General features: G+C 45.3%; 1 protein-coding gene and 1 long non-coding RNA gene across 3 annotated transcripts; one reads left to right on the plus strand and one right to left on the minus strand.

Moving 5' to 3' along the window:
- Positions 1-2,847: 2,847 nt before the first annotated feature.
- On the minus strand, positions 2,848-8,197 carry LOC307081151 (uncharacterized protein). Its single transcript, XM_079744206.1, has 8 exons — positions 8,125-8,197; positions 7,341-7,652; positions 6,309-6,608; positions 5,715-6,008; positions 5,039-5,350; positions 4,311-4,568; positions 3,445-3,541; positions 2,848-3,356 (listed from the first exon to the last, which is right to left on the minus strand). The coding sequence occupies exons 1-8, from the start codon at positions 8,171-8,173 to the stop codon at positions 3,326-3,328; spliced, it is 1,653 nt and encodes a 550-aa protein (XP_079600332.1). The 5' UTR covers positions 8,174-8,197; the 3' UTR covers positions 2,848-3,325.
- Positions 8,198-11,262: 3,065 nt separating this feature from the next.
- Positions 11,263-23,131, plus strand: LOC307081961. 2 transcript variants are annotated; one of them, XR_013812177.1, is made up of 3 exons: positions 11,263-11,338; positions 21,971-22,507; positions 22,595-23,131. It is a non-coding gene; the product is annotated as an uncharacterized lncRNA (long non-coding RNA). The 2 variants fall into 2 exon arrangements; XR_013812178.1 differs by having other exon boundaries at positions 21,971-22,279.
- The last annotated feature ends 446 nt before the right edge of the window (positions 23,132-23,577 follow it).

A 23,577-nucleotide genomic window follows, 5' to 3' on the forward strand; every position in this document is an offset into this window, starting at 1 on the left:
ACGCACGCACGCGCGAGTTGAAAGACAACGGCAAGATCGATCCCGCATCCCGCAATGTCTTGCGATATTGATATCCCCCCTCCCCCCTTCCAACTGTTTTAACAGCGTCAACGTCGACAAACTCTCCCAGGTAAGACGTTCTGTCTATAAACCAGAGGCGGAGTGACAACACCCAGAAGGACGCGTAGACAGCGCTTTAGCCAGAGGGCCAGCAGCCCGTTGACCTGTGACCTGCCAGGGACACTTCTCTCTCTGCATCTGAAAGGCCACTTTGTTGAAGTCCTGTTATGAAAATGTTACTGTTTATTCGGCCGTTGTTATGTTTAAATTTATGTCCATGAAGCCGTTCCATGGTGGCTTCCTCTGTCATGGATAGAAACTGAAACCATCATATAATTGTGATAGCTTGATTCCTGAAAGCACTATTCTGCATGTGTAACTCTTGACATATTATAACTACAATGTAATTTATACAATTCTGCATGTGTAACTTTATTTCATTATAACTAGTATTTTACACTATTCTGCATGTGTAACTTGCTTGGATGCATGTCTGTATGAAATATACCTACTATTTTTTTAAAGAATAGTACTTAATCTTTTGTGTTCTATTAACATTCTTACGGTTCCAGCCATGTGAATTGATGCAATTACACACATTACGCATTATACACATTCACACACAATTGAAAGGCACTCATTCATTTTACCCTTGTTTTACTGTTTCCAATTCCAGTTGACATCTCACCGTTTCGTGATTGCTCATTTGCGTTTGCTCATCCGCGTGTCCTAAATACAACAGCAAGTTGGCACTGGGCGCAGTGTGGGGCTCCCACCACTAGGGGATGCCCCCGCACCGCGGCCCAAAATACATTTCAAAGTGGAACGGCCCACCGGGAAACCTCCCGATCGTCCCGATGGCCACTCCGCCTCTGGTATATAGACAGAACGTCTTACCTGGGAGAGTTTGTCGACGTTGACGATGTTAAAACAGTCGGAAGGGGGGAGGGGATAATCAATATCGCAAGACATTGCGGGATGCGGGATCGATCTACGTTTCAGATGGGCAACGATTGGGACGTTGTGTTCCACGTTTAAGGGATGTTTGTGTTTGTGTGTTGGTTGTATGGCGGCCTAGGAGGGACATGGGGTGGAGGATGCAGATCATAATTGAACATTACAAAAAGGCCATTATTCATTTCATAATTTAAATCTTATTATTTTTGTTTCTATCTTGTTTCTAACAACTTGCTACGTGATCCAGATGTCAGTAGTTCGACTAAACGGGACATGAAATGTGGTCTGGTTATAAAGTCAGATAATCAACACAACACAGAATAATAATATAATATAATATAATCTCACTGGGTCATTTCAGTGTCGCTACTCGATGTTACATTGTTTACTTTTGAATATTAATAAAACATTTAATAAAAGTACAACAACTGTAAATTTCTGAGACTATCCTGAGTGCGTTCAAAGTCGCAAACATAGGCGAACACTCGTGAACGATTTGAAACATGTCCTGTGCCGACGTCTTCAAACGTTCGCCAACATAGGCAAACTTTCAAGAGGTAGTTCTCCGCAAGCAGACATGGATCACGGACTGCAAGAGAAGTGCTCCCAGATGGAGATTAACATTTATTCCTTTCCTACACATAAAGCAATAGATAAATCGTTTCATATAGCATATCTACACCCTTACTTCAACTGATGTCTTGTGCATCCTAAAATGTGATCTGAACGTGACATTGAAGTAAGTGGGCACAACCGCGGTGGTGTAGCCCTCTATTCTTGAACCGTCCGAATTCCTTGTCTGCAGTATACCTTCTGCGAGATCGACAATATCTAGACCTTCTGTAAATTCGTCAATTATCACGTAGGCTGCAGCTAATACAATGGCCTTTTCTTGTTGCCATTTGTTTGGTTACAATTTGTTTACAGTTTAAAACAAACGTTTAGAACGTTGTCTAAAAATCGTCGCTATGTTCCCCGATTCTGAACGCACCGCTGATCTCACAAGTTCAATGTCTGTTTTCATTGAATTCATTGCGAAAGGCAAACGTGAATATCTGCATGCAACATTACGTTGTGTAGTTCTATGTTACGTTGTGTACGTTATTTAATGTTCGTTACGTTGTGTATGTTATTTAATCTTCGTTACGTTGTGTACATTAAAGTGACGGTGATGTTTTGTTTCAATTAAACTTGTTAAGATTGTGTTTGAAAAATGTAACAATGCTGATTTTTTTGTGGTTCCGTACAATTAGTCATGTTGAATGATTGATCCTTAAATACTAGTTCTAAAAATTGGTAGGCTATGTTATATTGTATTTATTTATATTTGTATAGTATATTTGTGTTTATTTTCTCTATTACTTATCATAATTTGCTTTGCTATTGCTGACAATCACAAACTTTACTTTAACCACACTCAACCATGGTCTCATGGCGCACTCTAGTGGACATGGCGGAATAGTGCACTGCATGATCCGCATGCGGCTCGCGACACGCGATATGAGTAACATTGAAATACAGTAATAAAAACAAGACTATACAAGTATTAAAAAATTGGATGGCCCTGCCCCTGCCTATAAGGTAATTAAATCCTTCCCCGATTAAGGTCTACATAATCAGGCAATACTGCCCCACAGAGGCTAAACACAGTAACTGCATCTGGAGTAAAACATGTAGCTCAGAACTGGTACTTGCCCTACACAGGTATCAAGTAAAGTAATGCTTCATTTTACAGGTACCCAGATTTCATTGTCAGTAGGAGATAATTTCTTTTATTTAAATGTTTTAATTACAACCAAATTATTATATGGTTATATTCTATTTGCCAAGAAGCAGTTGATAAATAGCTGTTTATTTTATATCATAAAAAGGTGCAAAATAAAGAGCATAGTTAAACATGCAGAATAGTGTAATATAAATGCTAGGTATGATAATGCAAAAGTTAAATGTGCATAATAGTATAACCGGCTATTTCTAATAGCGACCATTATGGACAACAACAACAGAGGAAAAAGTTAATTAATAATAAAAAATGATCTTGCCATTATCAGATTCAGAGAGAGAAGTGCCCCTGTCAGGTCAAAGGTCAACGGGCTGCTGGCCCTCTGGCTAAAGCGCTGTCTACGCGTCCTTCTGGGTGTTGACAGCTCTCAGGGCCTCGTCCTCCGGGGCTGAGCGTCCACACACTCGTCCACATTGGTCTCCAGCGTCCGCCTGGGGCCTGGAGCCACCTCGACCGCCCTGTACTCCACCTCACTCTCCCCCTGACCTCCCGGTCGCCCCGGAGACGTTACCGTACGGCACATCATCATCTACTGCCATGGAGGACAGCGCAATGTCTGAACAAACAGAACATGAAGAAAATGAGAAAACAACACGGGAGGAAAGGTTTATGTTTAACAGTTGACCCAAAGAGACACTTGGTACCTCAAGGTTTTCTTCTTCTTTAGTGCCCAGTAGACTCCCAATGCTACTAGGAGCAGCAGCACCACTGTCAGAGAACGAGCGATGAAAGGGATGCGGTCTGGGACGAAGGAAAGAGGAAGTTAGTCACAGGTTATTCAACTTGTCCCCAGAAAGGTTTCATAGGGGTGAAGAGACACTGAATAGCGTTTGGTTTCCCACCTAAACCAAAATCCATAACTAATATCAGGGATTCTACTATGCTGTTGTAGTTTATCGGCTGGCTGAAAGCTATGTTAACATGAGAGTTAAGGGAATCACATACTGATGGACTTTGGTTTGTTATATTCCAGTTAATGTCGATAATCATCTGATGGGAATAGACTAGTACCGATATGTGGAGTGTGAGAGGATGATGGATGGTTTAAGAAGCCCCACCTCGCCCAACTCAGAATGATTGGACTCTGGTGCTGGGAAAGGCTGCACACCTGTTGCATACTGAGTAATCAATGTGCAACAGGTTAATCCAGCCATCAACACACACACACTAAGGGTGATCTGCATGGCAGCGTGGAGGGTAGCATCGTCATTGTTAGGCGGCATAGTTAACATTATGAGTTCCCCATGTTAATGTATCTGTGTATACATATGTGTTAGGCAATTCATTGTTTTTCAAATAGGTTGTTGTCCTTTTCGTTAAAAAGACTAATACCGTTTTCAATGAAGGAGTTCATTGATTGGGGGAGAGATTGTATTAGGGCGGCCGCGGCCCCTCTTGCCCTCCCTTGGGGACGCCACTAGATAGACGATGGTGACCGGTCATGGGATGAATCAACTGCTACTGAATCCAAGCTCCATTCATTCATTTCCCTCGTTGTGTTTTCACTCACCGTCACACACAGACAAGGTGATGTTAGCCGCGGCGTGGCTCACGTTGTTGCGGACCGAGCAGGTGAGCAGTCCCGACCGGCCCGGCTCCAGAGTGACGTCACTAGCGCTACGGGGTCCGGAGAGGAGACGCGGGTCGTTCAGCGGGAGTCCGTCTAGACTCCAGCTGTAGTGGAGTCCGTCCCCCCCGGCAGAGCAGGACACCCTCTGCTGTCCCCGGGACAGACACTCCCGGGACAGGTTGAGAGAGGAGACCGGGGCTAAGGGAAACCGACTGAGGAGGTGAGTCTCACAGTTTGACTGAACAGAAACCTTCTGTTATTCCCTCATAGAAACTTAACTTCATATAATTAGAATTATCTGCTCCTACTCCCTGACTAACTAGTGTTTACTGTACTTGACATATTTTTACCGACATACACAAATTGGGCAGTAGCAAGAGCCCCCTCTTTACATCAAATGTTGACAGCATTAATAATAAATCGGCAGAGGGACTGTTTAAAGAGTACCTAGAAAAGGCCTTAGAAACATTCATAAAGTACAGTATAGCATGTGAGTTTACCGATCATGTTAACATGGAGCCTGAGAGGTTAATGAGGTTAATGTCTTAATTATCCTTAATAACTGATGTTGAACCTGCTGTTTTGCTCTTATCTGTAATCTTGTTTACCAATAATAAACTGAAGCATCAAATGTTACCGAAATATTGATAAATTATGAAGCTACTCACCTTGAATGGATAAATGAAATTGTTTGTTTGATAAATCAATTCCATTTCTATTATGTGCTTCAATTGAATATGTATCATCCTCTGTCCTGTTGACGTCGTTTATGGCAAATATTCCTGTGCTGACGTTAAATGAATAATCAACGTTTTTTATCAGACTTTTGTACTTTACAATCGGGACATTGTTTTTCTTCAGTTTGTAGATATCATCTTGTGAGGTCTTAGTAGGCAGCAGGACCTTCACGGTTCCTCCCAGAGAGCCGGAGCACTGGGTCGTGATGTGTGGCTCTGTGGCGTCGCAGAAGGTCTTCACTCCTGGGGGTTTACAGAGGAGAATAAAACATCAAACGAGATATATCTCTCTGAGATTCACAGATCTACTCTCACTTTTACTACAATACATCTCTTACTAGTCCTGTAACAGGGATGAACATTTTGAATAACATATGAACTATTGCAGAACATTTTACTAATAAAGGTTGAATTTTGAAAAATACAATATTTATTATTGTTTGATTTTATTTAGATAATTTCTATATGACTTTAATGTAAATGAAAATATACTTAATCTGTACGAATAATCCTTAATGGTGTCGAACCTGCTGTTTTCCTCTAATCTGTATTCTGTTCATGAATAGTTAGACCACGAATCAAATGTTAATGAAATGTTGTTACTCACCTTGAATGGATAAATAAAAGTTGGCATTTGCAACTCGAGTTCCAGTCTCATTCCGTACTTCCATTGAGTATGTACCCCCGTCTGACGCGTTGATGTCCATTATCATGAATATTTTGGTGTCCCTATTAAATGAACAGCGAGTGTTTTTTGTTGTGGGAACATTGTTTTTCTTCAGTACGTAGCGATGGCCTCGTGAGGTCTTATCAGGCAGCAGGACCTCCACGGTTCCTCCCAGAGTGCCGAAGCACTGGGTCGTGATGTGTGGCTGTGTGGCGTCGCAGAAGGTCTCCACACCTGGAGGTTTACAGAGGAGAATAAGATCTACTCTCACTTTTATAATGAATAACACATGTGCCATTGCAGGGAGGCGACATTGTACAACTAAATGTTGAATGTTGACACATTTTTTTTTTTTATATTGTTAGATTTGATTTATATAAATTCACCATGGTTTTCCTGTAAATCAAAGTACACACAATCTAAATAATCCTTCATGACTGGAGTTTAATCTGCTGTTTCAATCTGATCTGTAATCCTGTTAACAATAATTAGACCACCACGTACCAAACGTGTAATATTGATATAGTTACTCACCCTGAATGGATAAAAGTTTGGTTGCTATTTCAATTCCATTATGTGCTGCAATTGAATAGGCATCATAGTCTGTCTTCTTGAGGTCCTCTATGGTAAAGACGCCAGTACTGACATTAAATGAATATCGGGTGTCTGTTATCTTGATTTCGCCCTCAACTATCGGGACCTTGTTTTTCTTCAGTGTGTAGGAATGCTCATGTGGGGAGTGAGTAGGCAGCTGGACCTCCACGGTTCCTCCCAGAGAGCCGAAGCACTCGGTCGTGATGTGTGGCTGTGTGGCGTTGCAGAAGGTCTTCACACCTGGAGGTTTATAGAAGAGAGAGTAAAACAAAAGAGGAGATATATCTCACTCAGATTCACAGACTACACTATTTACTCTACTACTAACTCTCTTGTAACTATTACTATAAGAGGGAAATGGAAAATGGAAATATTGTATATTACACAAACTGCAGTTACTGAGTTTAGCCACTATGGGCAGTATTGCATTTCCAAATATGGCCTTTCAGCAGCTATTTCTATAACTATCTGTTAACAATTCCACTACCATTTGTTGTAGTGTAAATTGTTCACTGTGATTACTTGCAAAATACTCAAATCTACTTTTTAAAATAAAAACAATAAGTGCAATATATCTATTGAAAACAGAAACACAGCATGTTAAACGCAGGCCCGGAGGGGGTGGTCGTGAGGACCGGGACAATTCCCGGTGGGCCGGTCTGACTTTTGGGCCGCGAGTGCCGGTGTTCAATTGTTATTTTTATTTATTAATTTATTTTTGGCCACGGAGCCCAAAATAAATAAATAAATGCGACCAGTACCCATTTGCCGTTGTATTTAGGTCACGCGATGAGCAACACCCCGCCCTCCCGGCGCAGGGGGGGGGGGGGGGGGGGGGGGGGGGGGGGGGGGGGCGCAGGGGGCCGGAACGGGCCTGAAACCCCAGGGCTGAAAAGGGGTCCCACTCCGGCCCTGGTTAAACGCACTTACTATTGATCGGTTACGATTGATGGAATTTGTATATTAACTCACTTTGAATGGATAAGTGAAATCGTATGATTGATATTTCCAATCCATTGTGATCATGAACTTCTATTGAGTATGTACCCTTGTCTGCCCTGTTGAATTCCTTTATAGCAAACATTCCAGTGCTGACATTAAATGAATATCGAATGTTTGTTGTCTGGCTGCGGTCTGATAAAATCGGGACATTGTTTTTCTTCAGTGTGTAGATATCATCTTGTGAGGTCTTAGTAGGCAGCAGGACCTCCACGGTTCCTCCCAGAGTGCCGAAGCACTGGGTCGTGATGTGTGGCTGTGTGGCGTTGCAGAAGGTCTCCACACCTGGAGGTTTACGGAGGAGAATAAAACACAGGAGATATATCTTACTGAGATGCAGAGACTACCTCTTACTGTATAATAACTCTCTTATTACTATTACTAAAGAGGGATGGAATTTTGATTAAAACATGAACCATTGCAGAGAGCAGACATTGTACTACTAAATGTAGATGCTGAAACATACGTTATTTTATTATTTTTTATTTGATTTAAATGTCATCATATACATATGATTTCATAAAATGAAAAGCCTCACGTTGTGGGTTAGTACCCACCCTAATAATAGATCTAAAATTCGAAAATAAATAAACTCAATTTACTCCAAATAAAAGTATGACCAAAATAATTGTTTGAACCCAACAAATATTGAAAAACAACTATTTATGTTTAAACCATAACTAGAATACCATAGCTGACAAAAATGACATAAATACATTGAAGATTTAAAACAGTTATAATGCCATAAATATCTCACCATCAGCCACACCAATTAGTAACAGCAGCACGGCCCCCATGTTGAGCATCTCGACCTCAGTGGTCTCAGTGGAGTCCAGGACTTGAGTCTGTTCACAGGAACACACAACCCAGCCTATATGAGACACACATGTCATTGCAAAAGAGGAAGTGGTACAACCGCAGAGCAAGCTTTATTCTCATCACAACTGAAGAAAAAGGGCCAATAATTTCTTAATACTAAGAAATTTGTTATGGGGCAGTGGAGCGACTGGACCCAAATGCTAGACACAGAGAGACAATGACACAGAGGGTTAATTATTAGGGAATTTACTGAGGGCAACAAATAAGGCGGGGAACGGGGTGAGGGGCTTCATGGCGGAGGGCAATTTAACAGGAGAGGGTTCAGCAACAGGAGGGCAGTCGGTCAGGCGAGGGTTCAGCAGCAGGAGGGCAGTCTGACAGGAGAGGGTTCAGCAACAGGAGGGCAGTCTGACAGGAGAGGGTTCAGCAACAGGAGGGCAGTCTGACAGGAGAGGGTTCAGCAACAGGAGGGCAGTCTGACAGGAGAGGGTTCAGCAACAGGAGGGCAGTCTGACAGAAGAGGGTTCAGCAACAGGAGGGCAGTCGGTCAGGCGAGGGTTCGACACATCCTTGGGCAGTGTGGAGGTCATGGTGTTGGACTCCCAGCCCAAAGGTTCAGGGTTCAAATTCCACTGCAAGATGCCTTATCACCCTACTCATGAATGATAATCTACATCACTTTAGATAAAAGCATTTGCTAAATGAGTACGCTAATGTAAAAACTAGAAAATGAACCTAGTATCTCTGTCATGTTTTCACTGCCAATGTGCTGCAATGTGTTTCACTCTTTGTTGGTTGATCATTGCCTATAAGTCTACATGTAGTTGTCAGGGTTTGTGTTATCAGGGCAATCTGAGCCATAAGGGGGAAGTTAGAGATGGCAGAGAAGCAAACATAGCTCAAGTGTTTGCCTCATCTCATTGGTTCCCATGAAATGGCCTTGACTCTATCTGCAGAGGTTCCAACTATTTAAGTTACAAATAACTTAAATGTTTCTGTTCTCTTTTAGTTCACAAAGATCCATATTCTATGAGATTGTCTCTTTTATTTTCAATTTTGCATGTTTATTAGAGAAAGTATGTAACTATGTAATAGATGAGTGTCTGTGTGTGGGGGGGAGGATGTAAGGTATTTACATACGTCAATTTGCATAGATTTGCAAAAAGAACACAAAAGTAATATAATAATAATAACAATATAACAGTTGATGCAGAATACACATGCAGAATAGTATAATATACATGCTAGTTATATAATATAATAGTTACACATGCAGAATAGTATTAAATAAATACTAGTTATAATAATGGTATGCAGAACAGTGCTTTCAAGACTCAAGCTATCATAATTATATGCTGGTATCAGTTTTTAAGCAACATTTTATGGACTATGGACAAGAACAACAGAGGAAGAAGCAAATAATATTAATAATAAAATAAAAAATACAAACATTTTCAAAACAGGAGTTCAACGAAGTGGCCTTTCAGATGCAGAGAGAGAAGTGTCCCTGGCAGGTCAAAGGTCAACGGGCTGCTGGCCCTCTGGCTAAAGCGCTGTCTACGCGTCCTTCTGGGTTTTGACAGCTCTCAGGGCCTCGTCCTCCGGGGCTGAGCGTCCACACACTCGTCCACATTGGTCTCCAGCGTCCGCCTGGGGCCTGGAGCCACCCTGACCACCCTGTACTCCACCTCACTCTCCCCCTGCTCTCTCCGCTACCCCTGACGCTGGAGCACAGAGACGTCTGCGTAGGTTACATCTTCCGCTTCTGTGGTGTCTGCGGAGAGGGGAGAGGCACGAATGGAGAGGAAGAGCAAATGAGGAAATTAGAGATTAGAACAATAAAAATAATGACTGTAAGTGTTGAGGTATCGCCTTCAGAATGTCCTCCTAAACTCTGTTCTGCGTTTCATTCCATTCCAGTGTTCGACCGTAACATTAGTGCAACATTATACTGTATAATGTTCAGTGTACATCGTTAAGGACGCAGCAAAGGGGACTCGCACCTTTTGAGATCATCGTTTTTATTGCACAGTAGATTCCCGATGCTACTATAAGGAGCAGTGCCATCGCTGACAGGGAACCAGGTATTATAGGGTATAGTATAAAAAGTATGGCACAGTGATCAATGATAATCACACACATTCATGAATAAATATGAATATATTGTGGAGGTCCAGGAGAAGCTCAGCTTCCCCTATGGGCTGATGAGGGACAGTGCAGGCGGGCAGGTAGAATGCATTTGGTGAAAGTGATTGAGAATCTATCATGATCCGCCCCTGGTTTTCCCATTCACCTGCCTGCCACCCTGATCACTCCCAATTAACCCAACCACCTTCACCTGTGTTTCCCCTATATCAGTCCTTTCCTCCCAAACATTCCCTGCCAGATTGTCTCTTGTGTTTCACAGTGCTTTCCCGCGATTCGAATCCTGACCTACCACCTATCCTGCCTGCTCTCTGATCCTCGCCTGTCTGACTATCCTGCCTGCTCCTGATCCTCGCCTGTCTGACTATCCTGCCTGCTCCTGATCCCCGCCTGTCTGACTATTCTGCCGGTTCCTGATCCCCGCCTGTCCGACTATCATGCCTGCTCCTGACCCCCGCCTGTCTGACTATTCTGCCGGTTCCTGATCCCCGCCTGTCCGACTATCCTGTCTGCTCCTGATCCCCGCCTGTCTGACTATTCTGCCTGCCGATCCTGAATCCGAATAAACGATTGACACTGTTCCACGCTCTTCGCCAGTCTGTGCACTTGGGTTCAGCCAAACGCTCACGTTACAGAATCATTATAATCACTATCAGCTGCTGGGGTCCAGGGAGTGATAGGAGAATTAATTGGAGAATTTTAACATGAATACAAAATTTCTTACCTCATTTCTTTCTACTAATAATTATTGAATCTTAGATGTACAGTATCACAGTACTGTTTACTGTCTTCATCCTACTAAGGTATTGGCCCTTTTAGTTCAGTTGGGGTGAGAATAAAGTTTGCTCAGCGGTTGCACCACTTCCACTTTTGCGATGACATGTGTGTCTCATATAGGCTGGGGTGTGTGTTCCTGTTATCAAGTCCTGGACTCCACTGAGACCACACTGAGGTTGAGATGCTCAACATGGGGGCTGTGATGCTGTTACTAATTGGTGTGGCTGATGGTGAGATCTTTATGGCATTATTACTGTTTTAAATCTTTATGTATTTTGTGTAAATTATTCAACTATAGTTTTGTGGTTATTTGTTTGAACATAAGGAGTTGCTTTTCGACATTTGTAGGGTTAAACCAATTTAGTTTTTATCATATGTTAATTCTGGATAAATTGGGTCCTACGAAATCCGTAGGAACCCTATTGTTTTCGTTAGTATTATAAGGGGTCCTACGAAATCCGTAGGAACCTTATTGTAATCGTTAGTATTATTATTTTTTCCTGACAAAATAGGCCATATCTCAAAAACCACATGGTCAAAGGTTCTGAAAATTGGCAGGCTTGAAGAACTTGTAAAATGAGTTGGGGATACAAAGGATAGGTCTATGGTGGCGCTAAAATAAGCCTTTGAAGTGCAACATACTCAACAGGCTTCCATTTCCACTAGGAAAGTGCAGTATGGATAAAACTTTATACGTTATACATGCACCATTTGTCATGATGAACATCTTTCACACCGCAACCCATACGGTTAGACTTTTTGGATGTAGTGCAGTGACCATAACTTGACCAAACACCCACACATTAACTCCTTTGGTGGCGAAAGTGGTAAAAGCTGCAAACTCGGCACCTATGTACCAGGTAACAGTGGGACTATATGGTGTTAAATTGATAGCAATAAGGCCAAAGACGGCAGAGACATACATTTCAAAGTGAAATACATGCATACCTCCGATGTTTAAACAGCTCTAACATTGCATCAAAAACACGTAGGCTCGGCTACAAAGGGAAGTTTCCCATGCCAAGTTTCAAGTCGATATCTGAAAATGTAAATTGGATGCATTTGTTTGAAGTTGCCTTTCTGAACCACGACCTCTCTACAATGCAAGCTGGGCCTTAAAGCAGTACACACATAATTTCGCAAACATCCGTTTGACAGTGGATTTGGACGCAGTATGGTTTATAGAGATGGGATTTATGGCTCTTTGAAGGGATCCGGATCTTGAGGAGCCGTTATTTTCAAAGAACCGTTCAAAAGACTGGCTCATTAATTTATTTTTAAGAATCTAGCGTAGTGGTAACCCTTTTTATCTGGGAAATAATCACTGGGAGGAATGATAGGGTAAGATTTGGATCTGAATTATTCCGAATCAGACATCGGATATCTGAGTTATATATATTTTAAATATTGATTATAATTTAATTTAACATGTGTGGACTAGATTTTAATGTCCGACCTGCATTCATTGTAAACATTCAACAAGGTGGTAATATATCCCTCTGCTTTGACACTGAGATCACTATTTTGGATCTTTGTATACAATGTGTCAAAGTGTAAATACATCTCTTTTCACTTGTTCATCATGTGTCACCTTTTTAATTGTAGCACAATAAAAACTAAGCAGGCAATGAACCATGAACTTCCATGCAAAAATATAATTAACAAAAAATATATTAAAATAGAAAAACATTTACAAAACAAGTTTCTTTCAAGTATAACACTGCAGATGACTCCTGAACTGTCCTTTGCAAAATTAGTGCAAATCTTAGGAAACAATATTTTTAGAAAGAGATGCTGCTGCGCTTTCTTTGGCTCATAGTTGCAGTACTCTGCCTCAGCGCGGACGCACTCACGTGAAACAAACAACGCGTGTTCCCGCTTCTGACTGACATGTGAAATTTGAATATCAACATTCCACCACGAGTGCACTCTGCATGCTCCCGGTCTCAGTGGAGTAGGTGGAGGAGCTTATGTGCGCATGCTGTGAACGTGACAGCCATGAAAAAAAAAGAAAAGAACGAAAAAGAAAAAGAACGGCTCACCACTGCGACTTGGTTCCCATCGTTCATGTTAAAGAGCCGTTCAATAGATTTGGTTCGTTCGTGAACGTCACAACTCTAACGGTTTAGAATCATGGTTGTTGATTGTTTTGATATGTTAACTTCCGGTAAACCAGTTTTTAAGCATGTTACCATACCGACCAAGCTCACCATACCTCCACGTACGGAAGACTAAAAAAATGTATACGTTATCTGCCCTTGGCAGACTACGGTCATACTGTCGGTCATACTGTAGCGACCCTGGGACATTTAAAGAGTTTGTGTGTTATGTGTTTAGGGAATATTGCACTACGGTCCTCTATGTTGTTGCACTATGGACCTCGATGTTGTTGCACATAGCGGAACAGGAAGTTAATGACTCTGTTAGATGTAAACCTGCCGGCACTTTCAGCTGCTCGTGACATGTTTGGTTATTGTCATTTCACTGCTGTCGTTAATTAAAGCAAGTGAACAAATGGAAAGTTGTTCTTATTTATAACCAAACATCTGGATTAAGCCAAGCAGACATCTCCGACGTCGCGAAAGAATGCGATCATATGAGTGGCCGGACCACGAGTGTATGTACAAGTGACGTCGCCCGGGAACCCAGATATATGAGCGCATCATTGAAAACAAAGAAACTAAAATACAAAACTGTGAGACCAAGGATGAATGTGCCTTGCCCTATCAAGGAGTGTGACTATGTGGCTACACATGCTGAAGCAGCAGTGGTGGTGGCCATGCTGAACATACACGCGACCACACACGCTGCAGCCCCTAGGGAACCACGCCCAAATGCCAAAATGGAGAAACTCAGGCGCTCGTCCATAGCATTGGCTGGAACAGCTGAGACCTGGTCAAACTCACAGCCATACATCCACCTCACACTCACGATTGAAAACGAGGATTACAAAGCACTGGGCCTCGACCTCCGGAAGCGCACCCGCACTGTGACTCTGCCTGCTATGGCTGACACGGGGTGCCAGAGCTGCCTGATCTGCGTCAAGGTCGCCCAACAGATGGGCCTGAGCACAGATGACCTCATTCCCGTATCCATGACCATGAAGGCCGCGAATAATGAGGGCATACGGATTCTCGGGGCCGCTGTCGTCAGGTTCGCTGGTAACAGCAGCGACGCCCGAAGAATGGAGACACGCCAGATCGCGTACGTGACTGACACCTCAGACCGTATATTCCTGTCTCGTGCAGCCTGTGTGGACCTGGGCATGATCTCAGACAGGTTCCCAACACTCAGGGAGGTCAACCTCACGACCTCAGACCCATGTGACTGCCCGCGGCGTGCGGAACCTCCAACCAGGCCAACCACGCTCCCCATGCCGGCCACGGAGGCTAACAGGGAAGCTCTACGGAGACACTTACTTGGACTATACGCTCAGATCACATTCAATACGTGTCCCCACCAGCATTTGCCGAGGATGTCTGGTCCACCGCTTCGTCTCATGCTCGATGAGAATGCAACGCCGGTCGCCTGCCACACCCCCATCCCAGTCGCCATACACTGGCAAGGTGAGGTGAAAGCGGGCCTTGACCAGGACGTTCGTCTCGGAGTGCTGGAAGAAGTGCCCATTGGCACGCCAGTGACGTGGTGTCACCGCATGGTGATCTGCGCGAAGAAGAACGGCAAGCCGCGACGCACGGTCGATTTCCAAGCACTAAACAAGCATGCGCTCCGTGAGACCCACCACACGCAATCTCCCTTCCACCAAGCGAGACAGGTGCCCAGTGGGAAATGCAAGACTGTATTCGACGCCTGGAATGGCTATTACAGCGTCCCGCTGCAAGAAAATGACCGCCACAAGACGACGTTCATCACACCATGGGGGCGCTACCGGTACCTTTCAGCGCCACAAGGGTATGTGGCGTCAGGTGATGGTTACTCACGGCGCTATGATGAGGTGGTTGCGGACATCGGCAACAAGACCAAGTGTGTGGACGACACGCTCCTGTGGGCTGATACAATTGAAGAGAGCTACTTCCAGGCAGCACAATGGCTGGACGTTTGTGGCAGGAACGGCATCATCCTCAACCCGGATAAATTTGTCTTCGCCGCACCCTCGGTGGACTTTGCGGGCTTCACAATCACCATGTCCGACGTACGGCCATGCAGCCGTTAACCTGGAGGCTATCCGAGACTTCCCACGACCCGGCAATGTCACTGACGTCAGGTCCTGGTTCGGACTGGTCAACAAAGTGGCCTACGCCTTCAGTATGGCCGAGCGCATGCAACCGTTCCGAAAACTCCTACTGCATGGGGTACGCTTCGAGTGGTCTCCGGAATTGGAGAGCGTTTTCCGCGAATCAAAGGAGGAGATCGTCCAGGAGATCAAGCGCGGCGTCCGCATCTTTGACAAGTCCAAGCCGACATGCCTCGCCATGGACTGGTCAAAAGAGGGCGTTGGCTTCTGGCTGTTCCAGAAGCTCTGTCAGGGCGCGCCGGTCAGGCCCTTCTGCTGTGCTGATGGATGGAAGGTGACCCTGGTTGGCAGCAGATTCACGCACGCGGCAGAATCCAGATATGCGCCTGTAGAGGGCGAGGCGCTCGCAGTCGCTGACGCCTTGGACAAAGCGCGCTACTTCGTGTTGGGCTGCAGGGACCTGATTGTTGCGGTCGACCACAAGCCACTGCTCAAACTCCTTGGCGACAGGGCACTTGACGATGTGCCCAACCCCCGTCTCAGGAACCTCAAGGAGAAGACCCTGCGCTATCGTTTCCGCATCATACATGTCCCCGGAATGAAGAACAGGGCTGCAGATGCCATGTCGTGCAGGCCGGTCGGCACACCGTGTCCGTCGCCCATGGATCTTCCGGACGACAATGCCGCCATGGTGGCCCACCTCTCACCCAGCACACACACTGATGTGCTGTCTCTGATACGGTGGGCAGGGCCGAGGGCCGAGGATGTTGAGGAAGGTGACCTGGCCTGGTGTGCTGTGGGGCTTGAATCGCTGCAGTCCGTGACATGGGACCGCGTCAGGGAGTCCATGAGCAGCAGCGACGATATGCGCGCGTTGGAGGAGATGGCAGCAGACGGCTTCCCCGAGTCAAGGGCTGGGATGCCGGTGGCGATTCGTGGCTTCCATCAGTACCGCGAGGACATCACATCAGCTGACGGGGTGGTCCTGTACAAGGATAGGGTAGTCATACCACCCTCGCTCCGTGGCGAAGTGCTGAGCGCCCTGCACGCTGCCCACCAAGGCGTCTCCATGATGACCGCCCGCGCGGAATCGTCCGTGTTCTGGCCAGGCATGTCGGCTTACATCTGCGCCACTCGGAATGGCTGTGAACACTGCCACCGGATGGCGCCCTCTCAGCCGCCGCCGCCGACCCCGCCTGTCATGGCCATTTACCCCTTCCAGGCTGTGTGTTCAGACTTTTTCATGCACAGGGGTGTACACTATCTTGTGATAGTTGACCGCTACTCGAATTGGCCGATCATCTCGAGGTCGACGGGTGGTGCCGCGGACCTCATATGCCAACTACGCCGTGCCTTTGCCACGTACAGGACTCCGGAAGAGCTTGCATCGGACGGGGGCCCAGAGTTCACCTCCGCCGAGACCAGGTCTTTCCTTCACAGATGGGGCGTGCACCCTCGCCTCTCATTGGTGGCCTTCCCCCACAGCAACTGCCGCGCAGAGATCGGGGTGAAGACGATGAAGCGTCTCATCACTGACTATACAGGCCCGAAGGGCGAACTCGACACCGACGCTGTGCAGAGGGCGATACTCCAATACCGTAATACGCCGGACCCTGACACGAAGCTATCCCCGGCGATGTGTGTCTTCGGCCGGCCCATCCGCGACTTCATCCCGATTCCCCCCGGGAGGTACAGGCCGCACGTGATGTGGCGTGAGACGCTGACGGCGAGGGAGGAGGCCCTCCGCAAACGCCACTTCCGCACAGCTGGCACTTGGGCGGAGCACATCAAACGCCTCCTACCTCTCGAGGTGGGGGACTCTGTCCGCGTACAGAACCAGACAGGGCCTCACCCTAACAAGTGGGACAGGACGGGCAGTGTCGTTGAGGTGCGCCAGCACGATCAGTATGTGGTCAAGATTGACGGGTCGGGCAGGGTCTCAGCTCGGAACCGAAGATTCCTGCGCAAGTTCTACCCGGTCCACAGCGACCGGCCCCCACCTCGTTCGATCTTTGATGATCTGGCGTCTCGTGTCGCTGTACCAGCACTTAATGCGATGCCGCAGCTGCCTGGTCTTGCGAGCGGCCAAGTAAGGCCCATGACGGAGTCAGGGCCCACTCCGCCACCAGCGCTGCCACCTGCAGGCTCTCCCCGGCGCGGGACGCAGCCCTCCTCTATCGTGCAGGTGGTGCCGGCCCAGGGCGTGCTTCGTACGCTGCCGCCGGCCTCTGTGGCCCCTGTGACCCCTCTCCCACCGCCACCCGACGTGTCGCCGGCGGCAGGCCTGCTCCGGTCCACCAGAAAGACCAGTGTGCCTGCCTGGCATAAGGACTTTGCTGTGGGGTAGTCTTTAATGGGTTCTGTGGGCGTTGTGTTCATGTTGGACTTTCCGCTCGTTTTTATGGCACAAAGTGCATACGACCGTTCGTTCGATGCTGTTTTTCTTTTATCTCTATCAGCCTTTGTGCTAGAGTGTTAAAGGCTCAGGGGGAGATAGGGAATATTGCACTACGGTCCTCTATGTTGTTGCACTACGGACCTCTATGTTGTTGCACATAGCGGAACAGGAAGTTAATGACTCTGTTAGATGTAAACCTGCCGGCACTTTCAGCTGCTCGTGACATGTTTGGTTATTGTCATTTCACTGCTGTCGTTAATTAAAGCAAGTGAACAAATGGAAAGTTGTTCTTATTTAGTGTTGCATTGTATTTTGTTGTCTGTTATGCCAGTTGTTCTCTGTGCATGCATTGGATGTTCTTCTTGTCAATCAGTGTGGGGGGCGAATCATCAGGTCAGCTGGGGGAGGGCCTTGGGAGAACAGGAGGGTGGGGGCCCGGGTTGGGGGGTTGCCCGGGTAACCGGTTGTTGTTAGTGTGGATTTTTGCCGTTGGTTACGGGTTTTCAGTGACCCGGTTTGTTGCATTAAAGTTCCTTCAAGTACACATGACTGGACATCGTCATGTCACCGGCGAGGTCATTACAATACACATTACAATTTTTTACAACCTACCAGCTCTGTTGTGAAGACTAGTCACCGTGCCATTCCTTTCAATGGGAATCGCAACGGTCTATAAGTGTGCATATTTGTAATTAGAAATTCGTACCAGCCTTTATACCACAGATACTATAGGGTCTATAGTATATAACCACATTTTCTGATTAGTTTAATGCATTTTTCACAAGTAACCAGCTCTCGTTTTGAAGGCTGTGTTAATTTTGGCAGCTAGATTTAGTCTTGGGCTGCACAGGGTTCTGTTTATGAGAGCCTAAAACACCCGGGACCCCCACCATCATTGCTAAATCAAGTCTATTATCTTGCTGATATGTTAAACATCCAATAATCAACTACACCCCCATCTTGCTGCGTTTGGTTAAAGTTTTAATGTTGACGTTTGAGAATGAGAACGAGGGATGCGCTGAGTCTGAGAGCCTTGCATTCCATGATTCGATTCACCACTACCGGCAACTCGACTGAACGATTCGCGAACGACTCCTCTTGGCGAACTGAATCATGGAAACGAATCACTAAATCCAACCCTAATGTGAAGGCTGCAGCCTTGCTCGAACACTTCCTTGCGAGTCGCGTCCTATGGAGATGAGGCTAGAGTGCTGCCTAGCGTTTGAAGCGTTCAGAGTTTGGAACGACTAACTTAATCCTGTTGCCTCTTTAACTGTGTATCAAACAGCAAGCTCTAGCCAATGATTGCAACAGTCCCACTCAACAAGATCAGGGTACAGCTTCTTTAATTGTTTGGCAATTAACGGGTACTCTGCCAATCTATATTCATGTTATTATAACTCTAGTTATATGATTGTACTCGTAGCCGTCTAGGCTTTGCCTTATGGGCTCGTCCTGTGCTCGCACTCGGGTTGTAACAGTCAGTTTTATAACAGTTTTAAATTAATTTTGAACATGAAGAAGTGCGTGTGCTCCTCCGCTCTTTTACGAGTAACTAAACAGTCTCCTACATGTTAAATGAGAATCCTACATGTTGCTTACCGTGACTTCATGCTTACCGTAGCTATTGCTTTCAGACCATAACCTTAACCTGCACCATCCCACGTTACAGTTTGCACTGAAATGTCAGCAATGCACCAATCAACGTGGACACCGCCCACATTCCCCATGGCACAGTGTATATAAGGCGTCGCACAGCAGAGTTTGTCCTCCACGCTATTCTTTCAGGAATCGGAGGGAACAGCATCTAGGAAACTAGACGGTGACACCTACAATCATAGAACTAGAGTTATAGTAACATAACTATCATTCTATTTATGTAGGCTACACTGTCTAGGCTTCCCCTTAGCCCTTCAACTTAGGGCTAAGGTGAAGTTACAGCAGAGCCTGATCATGTACTGCTGGTCCCAAGTCAAAAAAGACTTGTCACATGGCACATTAGACTCAATAAGCTGAGGAGGTGCCAAATTTAAAACTTTAAATTCTCCTCAGAACACACAAAACGATGATCAATAGAATAGAGCGAGTCTGTGACCTCTGGCTCAACCCGTATTTCATAGAATCCATTAAAAAATGGGTGATGCATAGCAATATTGCTTCTCCTACGTCCGTTACCGCTTTGTGCATAGCTAGGAAAACCCAAACCACCAACTGCGGCGAGCAACAACGCCCCCTCAGACGTCTGCCTCACAACGAGAAGCGGTAGGAAGAAACTGGCAGGAGTAACAATGAAAAGAGCAGCTCAATTGGCTTAACAAATCGATAAAAAAGTCTTAGCTTGCCAGTGAACAAACCGATATCCAAGCCCTAGAAGGGGCCCCCCAACGCAAACACAGACTCGATCCCCTGGACATGTCTAACATGTAATAACTGATCAAAATGGACGGGGGAAGATCATGACACAACCGCACACATGTCCACCACCGAAACAACCTTGAGTTGAGCCGTCGAAGCTTCCACACCCTGTGTAGAGTGGGGTGTTGCGGCCCTTGGCAGCGGCACTATAACACATCAACTGTTGTGTAGAATGGAACCTGGCTGAGCGTTTCACATACATAGCCAGTGCCCACACCAGGCATAGGAAGTGCAAGTCTGCCTCACTAGGTGAAAAGCCTTAAGCACAATATCCCTTGACCGAAAATAACTCTGGATGTTCCTGTGGAGGAACCAGGATTAGGTCTAAGCAGCGTGAAGGAGCTGTCCTCGTTAAGTAACAAGCAGCTCTGGCTGACCAGCCAACACACCGGCGAGTTTGTAGAAACCAAAGCCAAAAACAGCAGCGTCTTAAACGACTGAGAATCCAAAGAGTTTTGAGACAGAGACCCCGAAGACGCGTTTTACGCATGGTTCAAGGCGCGTTAGGCGCGTTGAACCATTTTTGTGACACACAATGATCAAGCGTTAATCTTTGGCGCGTAACGCGTTCAGTGTGGCCGTACCTTTAGGTGCGGGACAGCTCCGTTACGGCTCGCGTTTCAACCAGCGACAGTACCCTTATGGTAGAGCGGGGTTTAAGCCGGACGGCGATAGCCGCGGCAGCTACGTAAAGGTACGGCCACACTGAACGCGTTACATGCGTTAGAGGCGTTGAAAATCGGTATTTTTGCATAGGGAACCATTGGTTTAGGCACGTTGATGCGTTACACGTGCTAAAGCAGCGCGTTAGACGCGTTTTACGCTCCTAAATAACGCGTCCAAGTTACCCCGCCCGGAGTTCAAGAATTGGATTCACTAGCAGTTGATTCATCACATGACCGATCACCATTTTCTCTCATAGGGTTTGTGTTTCCCATACATAGACCAATGTGCGGCGCAGCGCCACAGAATCCACTTCGAGCGGCACAAATATTTTAAACCACTGCAAGAGTTTAAATGCTTTTATTTTATTTATTTTTTTTTACGCGATTTTGAAATATAAATATCGTTCCGTTCATTCATCTCCGCATAGCACTCTTTCTCCCTGTCATTCTCGTTCACACACGCACACAGAGATAAGCGCGCATACATGCCAATGGTGCGCGGGTACACTACCACTTATTGAACCAACGCGTGTATCAGTGACACATGCACACGCACTGACAGCGGATTGCCCACTCCTCCTCTCATCGCGCCTACAAAGGAAAACCTGAAGCAGCGGGATATTTGGCACAGTGAAGACGGTCGGCGACATCTGGAGTATACCAATGTTTAGACTGATATAATGTGCTCAAACACACCTGCCCAAAATTATTGTTGACTCTTTGAACTCAACCTGAGTTTTCAACATTTGATGAGTTAAACCAATTTATTTTTTATCGTATGTTAATTCTGGATACATTTATTCCATTTACTGTTGAATATCATTAATAATTACTCTGCCTTTTGCTTTGTGATTTTCCCACAATGTAAATTCACCTTTGTAATTGCAAAACACAAAAGTATTACCACATATTATGAAGAGTATTCGGGGTAGGGTAGGGTATTTTCATGACAATCATATGGATATTATGTCAATCAAATCCAAAATTTAATGAAATATTAAATGTTTCAACCTTTAAAGTATATGAGTATAATGTTCCTCTCTGAAATGGCACCCATTGTATTCAAAATGTCCACCCCTCTTATAGTAATGGTAATAAGACTGTTCTTACAGCAATAGTGAGAGGTGGTCTGTGTATCTCAGTGAGATATATCTCCTGTGATGTTTTATTGTCCTCTGTAAACCTCCAGGTGTGAAGACCTTCTGCGATGCCACACAGCCACACATCACGACCCAGTGCTCTGGCTATCTGGGGGGAACCGTGGAGGTCCTGCTGCCTACTAAGACCTCACAAGATGATTTGTACAGACTGAAGAAAAACAATGTTATTGTTGACAACCACAGTGAGACAACAAACCGGAGATATTCATTTAATGTCAGTACTGGAATATTTACTATAAAGGACGTCAACATGAAAGACACTGGTGAATACTCAATGGAATTACATAATGCAGATGGGGAGCAATTAGCATATACAAAATGTTATTTAACCATTCAAGGTGAGGAACTATATCTTATATCTTATGAATGGAAAGCAGACCTACATATTTATATATGCATATATGATATCACTATGTATTCATAAATGTTTGTCCTCCGTGCCCTAGTTTTCTTCGTGACAGGGCTCATCCCGTTCATCGCTCGTTCTCTGACAGTGGTGCTGCTGCTCCTAGTAGCATTGGGAGACTACTGGGCACTAAAGAAGAAGAAAACCTCAAGACCTCGATGTACCAAGTGTCTCTTTGGGTCAACTGTTAAACACAAACTTTACTTCCCGTGTTGTTTTCTCATTTTCTTATGTTCTGTTTGTTCAGACATCGCGCTGTCCTCCATGGCAGTAGATGATGGTGTGCCGTACGGTAACGTCTCCGGGGCGACCGGGAGGGCAGGGGGAGAGTGAGGTGGAGTACAGGGCGGTCGAGGTGGCTCCAGGCCCCAGGCGGACGCTGGAGACCAATGTGGACGAGTGTGTGGACGCTCAGCCCCGGAGGACGAGGCCCTGAGAGCTGTCAACACCCAGAAGGACGCGTAGACAGCGCTTTAGCCAGAGGGCCAGCAGCCCGTTGACCTTTGACCTGACAGGGGCACTTCTCTCTCTGAATCTGATAATGGCAAGATCATTTTTTATTTTTAATTAACTTTTTCCTCTGTTGTTGTTGTCCATAGTGGTCGCTATTAGAAATAGCCGGTTATACTATTATGCACATTTAACTTTTGCATTATTATACCTAGTATGTATATTATGCTATTCTGCATGTTTAACTATTCTATTATCATACCTCTTATGTATATTATACTATTCTGCATGCTTAACTATGCTCTTCATTTTGCACGTGAGCCTTTTTATGATATAAAATAACCAGCAATTTATCAACTGCTTCTTGGAAAATAAAATATAATCATATAATTATTTGGTTGTAATTAAAACATTTAAAAAAAAAAAAAAAAAAATTAAGGTGAATAAAAATTCACCTACTGACCATGAAATCTGGGGACCTGTAAAATGAAGCATTACTTTACTTGATACCTGCATAGGGCAAGTACCAGTTCTGAGCTACATGTTTTACTCCAGATGCAGTTACTGTGTTTAGCCTCTGTGGGGCAGTATTGCCTGATTATGTAGACCTTAATCGGGGGCAGCATTTAATTACCTTATAGGCAGCGGCAGGGCCATCCAATTTTTTAAAACTTGTATAGTCTTGTTTTTATTACTTTATTTCAATGTTACTTATTGCGCGTCTCGCGAGCCGCATGCGGATCATGCAGTGCACAATTCCGCCATGTCCACTAGAGTGCG

The sequence above is a fragment of the Pollachius pollachius genome (genome assembly GCF_949987615.1).
Source record: "Pollachius pollachius genome assembly, chromosome: 10".
Lineage (NCBI taxonomy): Eukaryota > Metazoa > Chordata > Actinopteri > Gadiformes > Gadidae > Pollachius > Pollachius pollachius.